Source organism: Malaclemys terrapin, chromosome 4 (assembly GCF_027887155.1).
Source record: "Malaclemys terrapin pileata isolate rMalTer1 chromosome 4, rMalTer1.hap1, whole genome shotgun sequence".
NCBI classification, from domain to species: Eukaryota; Metazoa; Chordata; order Testudines; family Emydidae; genus Malaclemys; species Malaclemys terrapin.
In genome coordinates, this window is record NC_071508.1 from 1,693,461 (window position 1) to 1,702,715 (window position 9,255).

At 59.1% G+C, this 9,255-nt stretch overlaps 2 protein-coding genes across 2 annotated transcripts in view; one reads left to right on the forward strand and one right to left on the reverse strand.

Moving 5' to 3' along the window:
• Positions 1-684: 684 nt before the first annotated feature.
• On the reverse strand, positions 685-2,614 carry QPRT (quinolinate phosphoribosyltransferase). The gene is made up of 4 exons (XM_054027030.1): positions 2,478-2,614; positions 1,445-2,005; positions 1,087-1,218; positions 685-1,003 (listed from the first exon to the last, which is right to left on the reverse strand). Exons 2-4 carry the CDS (start codon positions 1,994-1,996, stop codon positions 791-793), a joined length of 897 nt encoding a protein of 298 aa, XP_053883005.1. The 5' UTR covers positions 1,997-2,005; positions 2,478-2,614; the 3' UTR covers positions 685-790.
• Positions 2,615-7,684: 5,070 nt separating this feature from the next.
• Positions 7,685-9,255, forward strand: part of DCTPP1 (dCTP pyrophosphatase 1) — a 3,456-nt gene continuing 1,885 nt past the window's right edge. The window contains 1 exon segment of the mRNA XM_054025050.1: positions 7,685-7,767. Coding sequence (XP_053881025.1) covers positions 7,685-7,767 — 83 coding nt within the window.

The window sequence follows — 9,255 nt, forward strand, 5'->3', positions numbered from 1 at the left end:
GTGGTTGAAATCTTGGCCCCACTGAAGTCTGTGTTTGTTTTCCTATAACTTCAGTCAGGTCAGGATGTCACAGCAGGTTTTGGAATGAAGAAATTAGATACTTTAATCTGTTAACCTATGGAACGCCCTGTCACATGATTTCATGGAGTTACAATTTCACACACGGCTCAGGACATTTGGGACCTGATGGTTCTTAGGAGCAATTCAAAAATGTAAAATCAAGACAGTACATTTCAGGGGAAAGATATGAGATGATTTTAGACATTAATCTGTGGAACACTCTGCCACATGATTTTAGGGAGCTAAAACTACACGTGTCTTTAGAATGTGATGGCTCTTAAGGTAAAATTAAAGTGCACAGATCAAGACAGCACATCTTAGAGGGAACATATGAAATAATTGTATCAATTAACCTCTGGAACTCCCTGACACACAATTTTGTTGAGTTAAAATTTCACACATGGCTTAGAAAATGTAGCATGTGATACATCTTAGGACAGAATTATATTGGGCAAATTAAGGTAGCACATTTCAGAAGGAATTTGATTTTAACCAGTAGCCAGTGGAACTCCCCACCACATGAGTTTACAGAGCTTAAAATTTCACTCCCAGTTCAGGAAATGTAGTGTCTGATGGTTCTTAGGAAAGATGCAAAGTGAGAAAATCAAGACAGCATACTAGACATGGAAGAAACTAGAAATTTTTATCTGTTAATCTGTGAAACTCCCTGACCTTTGATTTCACTGAGCTAAAATTTCACACTCTGCCCTGAAAATTGGGGCTTATGGTCTTAGAAGGCAAAATCTCTCTGGACTGGCGTCTCCCAACAGATTTTGAGGGAAAAATCCACAGCTTGGGCTGATTGGGTGAGGCATCCCAGAGAAAGAACGTCTATACACGGGCCGAAGAATTGGGAGATATTCTCCTCCGAGATCCCCCCGCTGGCTTCCACCATCACCCGGGGATGGGCGGCTTTCAGCGCGCTGGCGGCAGGATGCAAATCCTAGAGGGACGAAGGGCAGGGTTATAAGGGAAGGGGCTACGGGTCCCCCCACCCCACCCGCTAGCCCCCAGACTCCCTGGTACCTCCGGGGTGAAGTTATCTAGCATGACGATGTCAGATCCGGCCCCTGCGGCTTCCAGGGCCTCTTCCAGCGAACGACACTCCACCTCCAGCTTCAGATGAAAGCCAGCCACCCGCTGGGCTTCCTGGATGGCCTGGAGGCGGAGAATTAGTTCAGGCAGGGAATGGGACCCAGGCGTCCGGGTAGGAGACACCCTCCCCCGGCCCCCCAGTACTCCCAGAGATGGAGATGAGAGCCAGGCATCTGTGATGGCTCCCCTAGGGGGCCCCACTGCGCTCCCAGAGACTGGGAGGGGTAATGGGACCCAGGCATCCAGGTAGGAGACACCCCCCACAGTACTCCCAGGCCCATCCCCTTACCTGGGCAATTCCTCCAGCCGCCCAGACGTGGTTATCCTTCAGCATGACAAGACTGCCCAAGTCGTAGCGGTGGCCCGAAGCTCCCCCCACGAGCAGGGCGTACTTCTCAGCCAGCCTGAAACCCGGCGTGGTCTTCCTCGTCCCAGCCACTTGCCCGTGCCAGCCGGCTTCCTGCGCCAGCCGGCAGGCCCGTCCCGCGGCCGTGGCCACCCCGCTGCACCGTCCCAGGCAATTCAGGGCAGTCCTCTCCCCGAGCAAGAGGTGGCGGGCTTTGCCGCGGACTTCGGCCACGCGGGCCACGGGCTCCAGCCAGGCCCCCTCGGGCTGGAACCACTCCACGGTGCAGCCCAGCTCGGTAAAGACGGCATCAAAGAAGGGGCAGCCAGCCAACACCCCAGGAGACTTGCAGAGGAGGACAGCGCGCTCCGGGTCTTCCCCTACTGCGCAGCCGGCGGGGTCGAAGGCCGGGGCATCCTCTTGGAGCCAGTCCCGGACCAGCTGGCGCAAGCGGGGGGGCGGGAGGAGGTGGGAGAGATCCAGGCGGGAGGTCATGGCGTCGGTCTGCAACGGGAAACCATAGAGGCATTGGGAAGAAGACATACCAGAGCATATGCTGCTCTTACAAGGCGAGGCATCTTTATGGCGCCACCGAGTGGAGGAAGAGAGGAACTGTGCCCAGAGCCAGTGCAACCCTGCTGGGAGAGGCCGGGAGCTCCCCTCACAGCCAGCACCCCCAGCACCGCCTGCTCCCCCTTTTCCCCTGGACGCCTGGGTCCCCTCCCCCCCATTCCATGAGGGAAGACAGAGAAGGGGTTCACTCCCAGCTCTTCCCACCACCCCAGGATCCTGTCTGCATCTCTCCCTCCGCCCCCAGCCTGTCTGCAGCAAACCCCCTCCCCCAGCACATGGCAAAGTCCATCCCAATCTGTCCCAGAGCAAACAAACAGGGCAGAGGAATTCCCACTCCACTGCCACGGACCCCGAGCTCCCGGGCCTGTGGGGCCGGGGACCCCCTGAGCGGGAGGGATCTTACCTGTCACTGCCACTCGGTGGAGTCCGGGAACTAGGGGCAGCTGGACAGAGAGCTGGAGCAGGACACACTTCCCGGTGTGGAAGGAGCAGGGGTGTGGGAGGGGCTGGCCAGGAGGTGGGACTGGCCAGGCAGGGCGGGGGTCTGAGAAAACACCTAGGATGCACTTCACACAGAGTATAAACGGCTTCCCCCCGAAAGGGGCCGCGTCCCAGCGCCGGGCAAGGGGTCCCCATGTGCCCAACCCCCCCCACCCCGCGCCCCAGAGCCAGCCGCATCCCGGCACCAGGCAAGGGGACCCCATTTGCCCAGGCCCCATCCCAGAGGGGCCACGTCCCAACGCCAGGCGAGGGGTCCCTGTGAGCCCAGCCCCCCGTTGCCCCCAGAGGGGCCATGTCCCCGTGCCGGGCGAGGAGTCCCCATGTGCCCAGCCCCCACTCCCCACCCCAGAGGGGCCATATCCCAGTGCCAGGCGAGGAGTCCCCGCGTGCCCAGCCCCCACCCCAGAGCCAGCGGCATCCCAGCACCAGGCAAGGGGACCCCATGTGCCCAGCCCCCGCCCACCCCAGAGGGGCCACGTCCCAGCACCAGGCAAGGGGTCCCCGTGTGCCCAGCCCCCCCACTCTGCTCCAGAGGGGCCAGGTCCCAGCACCGGGCAAGGGATCCCCATGTGCCCAGCCCCCCGACTCCACCCCAGAGGGGACATGTCCCAGTACCAGGCAAGGGGACCCCATGTCCCATCCTCCAGAGATAGCAAATTCTGGCCGATGTGGGTGTAAAAAACATTTCAGAAGCTACATAGCAGATGCCTTCGAGTCCAAAATTCACCTTTTTGCTCTCCACAGGAGTGTCCATTTTGCTCTCCACGGGGGTATGCAGCGTTACGGCCTTTCTCCCCTTCTGGCACTTCACACATCGCTCCACCTAGTTGGGACGGAACCACACGACGACATTAACGTTCTTGTACAACAGGACGATCGCACGGGAAAGGTGGTTACATTTTCATGTTTCAGATCGGCACGGCCCGTGACGTGGGGCAAGGTTTGGTTCCGTTACAGACCCACTCGACAATGTCCTTAGTCATCCCAGACCAATAGTATTGGGTGGTCAGCGAGGTTCCTTGGTGCCCACCCCGGGGACCCCCGTGACGCTGTTCGAAGAGCTGCAGGGCTTGTTCCCTCGTGTGCACCATGACGACCTTTCTCCCTTTGCCAGTATGGAAAAGCGTCCCATCTGCGGATCAGAGACGAGGGGGACACGGATGAGGAGAGAAGCAATTATCAGATATTTTCAAAGTCACTGCAGGGCCGTCCTTAGCTATTCTGGGGCCCTATGCAGCCCCCCTGTGGGACGGTGGGGGGGGGGCAGGCCTCCGTGGGGGGGGGAGGGGCTGGCTTGGGGGGCAGGGGGGCCCAACCCAGCTGCAGAGCTCAGGGCAGTGGGGGAGGGGCTGGGGCAGAGCAGGGGTGGGAAGAGGCGGGGGCGGAGCAGGGTGGGGGCTTTGGGGAAGGAGTGGAGTGGGGGCGGGGCTGGGATGGAGCAGGGGCGGGGCCATGGGGAAGAGGCGGAGCAGGGGCTGGAGCAGGGGTGGGAAGAGGCGGGACTGGGGCGGATCAGGGGTGGGAAGAGGGGGGGCAGGGGCGGAGCCGGGTGTGGGCTTTGGGGAAGGGGTGGAGTGGGGGCGGGGCTGTGGCAGAGCAGGGCAGGGCCATGGGGAAGAGGCGGAGCAGGGGCTGGAGCAGCACGCAGCAATGTGGTGCCCCAAATCCCCTGGTGCCCGATGCAGCTGGGGAGGGGCGGCCCCGCTCACCGGTTCATTATAAGTAGGGCCACGCTTTGGTCATGGAGGTCACAGAATCCGTGACTTACAAAGGCCTCCGTGACTTGAGCACCCAGGAGCTCGGAGCAGCTGGGAGCCACAGGCGGGGGGATGCCCCACAGCTCCCAGCCGGGCCCCCAGGGGTGGTGTGGAGACCCCACAGCTCCCCATTTTGTCGTGCATATTTTCAGTAAAAAACAGGGATAGGTCACGGGCTTCCATGAATTTTTCTTCATTGCCCGTGACCTGTCCGGGACTGTTACTAAAAATACGTGTGACAAAATCTTAGCCTTAATTATAAGGCATCTGCATATGGAAGATATCTGAACACTGTCTGGCTCGTCACGGCTTGAATACAACGTGGGGCGGGAGGAATTTCAGTAGCTGGTTATAATTAGATGTTGAAATGTTTTTTAAACTAGATATCCTTGCTCGGGGAATGTCTGGGGATTGCTGTTGTTTGTCGATACACTGGATCACGTACTTGAGAAATAAAGTTAAACCATAGGGGTTTGTTTGGTGCTATTTATCATTTATGCTCCTGTGCCGTGTAACTGACACACACACGTTTGTTATGGCGCCCACGTGTGGAGCACAGGAGATGTTCTGGGAAATGTGAAAAAACCCTAACCGTGGTCCCAGTCGGTCAGGTGAACGCTCCAAAGAAACCCAGTCTCGGGGCATCGGGACCATAAGTTACATGCCGAAAAGTCCATTGTATTCTGTGTGGGTATTACGTGAAAAAAAGGATTGCTTGCCTTCCAAAGAAAAGTTGGCAGCAAATCAATGCAGATTAAGTCTGCCGGCTTTATTCATTCCTTCAGGATACTTGTTTCTTCTCTTTAATGCCAACACCTGGGCGATTTTTTCCTCAAAGGATTTCCCTGAGTACTGGTCACAGAAGCTAACATTTACATAATGGCAAACATGCACTATCTAGCCATATAACAATCGGATTTCATTTTGTAGGTAAAATTATGGCCATATAACCCGGGTTAGCCAAACTCAACGACGCAGCATTCATAGAGTGACACAAGTCAATTTGAGCTACATGTCTACGTTGGAAGTATTTGTGGCTTACAAAGTCTGGCTGCCTTTGATCCATGGAAATGGAATTGCATTTGAAATCATGAGATCGCCTATAAGATTTTAACCAAATAACATCAGAGTAAATTTCAAGGCAGGAAATTTAACTGCCCAAGAATGTGAATTTCACCAGCAGGGGTGTTTGAAGACACTGTTCAGAAAAGAACAGAATATATAGAGAAACCTTCTCCTTCCCCGCCATACTGATGTTGATTACAGGGAGGTTTTGGCCTCGTACAGCTTTTTTGGCAAAACATGTTTTCGGAAATGCTGAAGAATCGGAAATAAAGCAGCCCATGTGACATACACGGCTCAGCATCACGCTGATCACACGCACGACAAACATGTGAAAAGCACAAAGGCACTTTGAAGCTCTTGTGAACGTACTTAGCCAGGGGGACCCTAAATCTTTGGCTCCGTCAGACGTCTATTGCAGGGCGCACAGTGTACGTGGGCTCACCGGAGAATGGGGAGCAGAGACACTCGAGGAGTTAAGCCCAAGGTTAGTAGCCCACTCTTGTATGGGCTCACAAAGCCTGTGTTATCTTTGGGAGGGGGTCCCCAGAGTGCAACCCGGACTATGGGACCCCTGACCCCTCCCAACCCACCAGCCTTTCACACTGTCCCTCTCTAAGGGGCCTCGGGGAGAGTGGATCATTTTCTGATGGGCCACCCACGCCCGTCTGGCCAGCCTGCGCTGCTCCTTTGTTTGGACTGAAAGGCTGGTGCGGGCGTTCCCAACCTCACAACACACTTCAGTAGCAGCTCTTGGCAATGGTAGAAACTCAGAGTTACAAACCCCCAGGGCCTAGGGAAGGGGGGTTGTTCCGACCTCTGAACCGTCCCCAACTCTGAACCAAATGGTAGGGTTTGTTCCTTCAAAAGTTTGCAACTGAACATTGACTTCTACCGCTTGGAAACTTTCCTATGCCGAAGCAAAATGCTGCTTTCCCTTTCTTTGTGTTCCACACAGTATTGTACTGAGTTTGCTTTTTTGGGCCGGGGTGTCACGGCTGCTGCCTGATTGCACGCTTCCCGTTCCAAATGAGGTGTGTGTGGTTGGCCAGTCAGTTCATAACTCTGGTGTTCGTGACTCTGCGGTTCGACTGTATTCATAACTTCCCATCCAACGACAGCACACACGATCCAACAGGATAGCAACGCTCAACCCAGCAAGAGTTTAAACAAGAGCCCTCACAGGGCAGGCGTTGTACCAAACCTCTCATCAGCATCTCACTGTGGTGGACCTGGGGGCTACGTGCAGGTACACAGTGGCACAGCCTTTACTCACGAAATCCAAAGTGACACTTGAGCTGTGACAAGCTACTTAGGTGACGTCATCCCAGTACTTAGGAGATAACACTTGAGAAAAAGCAACTTTGTGGAGCGGAGAGGACTTGGCCCCCATGTCTGTGTTTTCAGGACTGCTCAGAAAGTATTCTACAAGCCGAGTTTCAGGGCTAGTGGATGTAAAACGCTGAATGAACATCTGAGTATTCCTTTATTACTCCTTTCCACTGCAGAGTAGTGACCAGACAGCAAGTGTAAAAAATCGGGATGGGGGTGGGGGGTAATAGGAGCCTATACAAAAAAAAGCCCCCAAAATCGGAACTGTCGCTATAAAATCAGGACATCTGGTCACCCTGCGTATTAGGAAAGAGACACCGAGTGCCCACAAAACATTGAGAGTTGTGGAAAGCCGTGGAAAGGGTACTTGAGAGAGCTCTGAATTCTGCTCACAGGCAGAAAATCAACCCTTGTGCTTTACCCAGACCCCCCACTTTTGCCACCGTCGCCCAGACCGAACCCCAAGGAAACGGCACTTCCACACCGTGGCACACAGACATGTCCGCACGCCGCTCTCGGATGGTGGCTCGGGCCTGTTCCCCCACTACTGAAACTCACGGGCCTCATGTGCCCTGCGCTGTGACGTCAGGCTAGCTCCAATGCCTTCGTCGCTGCAAAACCGCACCCCGTTTTAGCCGCGAGGAACAGGCCTGTGTCTGCATCCCACAGACAGAAAATACACTGGATACACCTGGCTTCTCCTGCTGTGGACCGCATCAGCTCCTTTCCCAAATCCTCAGCGTCGGCGCCAAACGCAGCCCTCACAGCAGAGAGGCACTGCTCCTGCGGGGGCCGAAGAGCCGCTCCTGGGACCCGGCTGGACTTTTCCCTCCTCCCGAGACCTGACTGGCTCAGGCCTCAGGTGAATGAGCAGGACGGGCGAGAGCTGCCAGAGAGATGGCCCACAACAAAACCTGGCCATGCAAATACACACCCACACCCACACCCAGACAAAAGCATGGGTGGCACCTGCCAGCCCCCTGGGCGTTTCTGGGGTCCCGACAGCCCCCCGCTCTGCGCAGCTGCACACACGGGGTTGGCGTGAGCACCAGCTCACAGCAGTGCCGCAGGCGATGGGTAGCTGCTGATGGCGGGGGCACAATGGCAGGGCCCCACCTCGCCATCACAGCCACACTCAGCTTCTTGGGGATGGCCAGGGCACCCTCCAGCAGCACCCAGGGCGGGCGCCCACCCTCAACGCCCGCACAGCCTGGATTGGCCATAGGGAAAATGGTGGCAGGGCTGGGGGAGGGGCTGGTGCTGTGAGTGCGGGGGGGCAGGGCTGGGGGAGGGGCTGGCGCTGTGGGTGCGGGGGGGCAGGGCTGGGGGAGGGGCTGGCGCTGTGGGTGTGGGGGGCAGGGCTGGGGGAGGAGCTGCTGCGGGGGGGGCAGGGCTGGGGAGGAGCTGGCACTGTGGGTGCAGGGGGGCAGGGCTGGGAGAGGGGCTGGCGCTGTGGGTGCTGGGGGGGCAGGGCTGGGGGAGAGGCTGGCGCTGTGGGTGCTGGGGGGGCAGGGCTGGGGGAGGGGCTGGCGCTGTGGGTGCGGGGGGGCAGGGCTGGGGAGGGGCTGGTGCTGTGAGTGCGGGGGGGGGCAGGGCTGGGGGAGGGGCTGGCGCTGTGGGTGTGGGGGGCAGGGCTGGGGGAGGAGCTGCTGCGGGGGGGGGGGCAGGGCTGGGGGAGGACCTGGCGCTGTGGGTGCGGGGGGGCAGGGCTGGGGGAGGGGCTTGCACTGGGGGTGCGGGGGGGCAGGGCTGGGAGAGGGGCTGGCGCTGTGGGTGCTGGGGGGGCAGGGCTGGGGGAGGGGCTGGCGCTGTGGGTGCGGGGGGGCAGGGCTGGGGAGGGGCTGGCGCTGTGAGTGCGGGGGGGGGCAGGGCTGGGGGAGAGGCTGGCGCTGTGGGTGCTGGGGGGCAGGGCTGGGGAGGGGCTGGCGCTGTGAGTGCGGGGGGCAGGGCTGGGGGAGGAGCTGGCGCTGTGGGTGCGGGGGGGCAGGGCTGGGGGAGGGGCTGGCGCTGTGGGTGCGGGGGGGCAGGGCTGGGGAGGGGCTGGCGCTGTGAGTGCGGGGGGCAGGGCTGGGGGAGGAGCTGGCGCTGTGAGTGCGGGGGGGGGCAGGGCTGGGGGAGGGGCTGGTGCTGGGGGGGCAGGGCTGGGGGAGGGGCTGGGGGAGGGGCTGGTGCTGTGAGTGCGGGGGGGGCAGGGCTGGGGGAGGGGCTGGTGCTGTGAGTGCGGGGGGGCAGGGCTGGGGGAGGGGCTGGGGCTGGGGGGGCAGGGGGCACGCACTGGTAATGGGGGTTGGGGGGCTGGGCATGTTCCCCTCCCCCGCAGGGGCTGCAGGTGGGGTGACCAGACAGCCGGCCGGGGGGGGGGGCAATAGGAGCCTATATAAGAAAAGGACCCAAAAATCGGGACCTCTGGTCACCCCAGGTGCAGGGGGTGCAATGGCTCCTGCCCCGCCCCCGCTCAGACCCCGCCCCCTCGGCTCAGACCCCGCCCTCCCACGTGCCACCCGCTCGGCGCGGGCACGAGACTCGCAA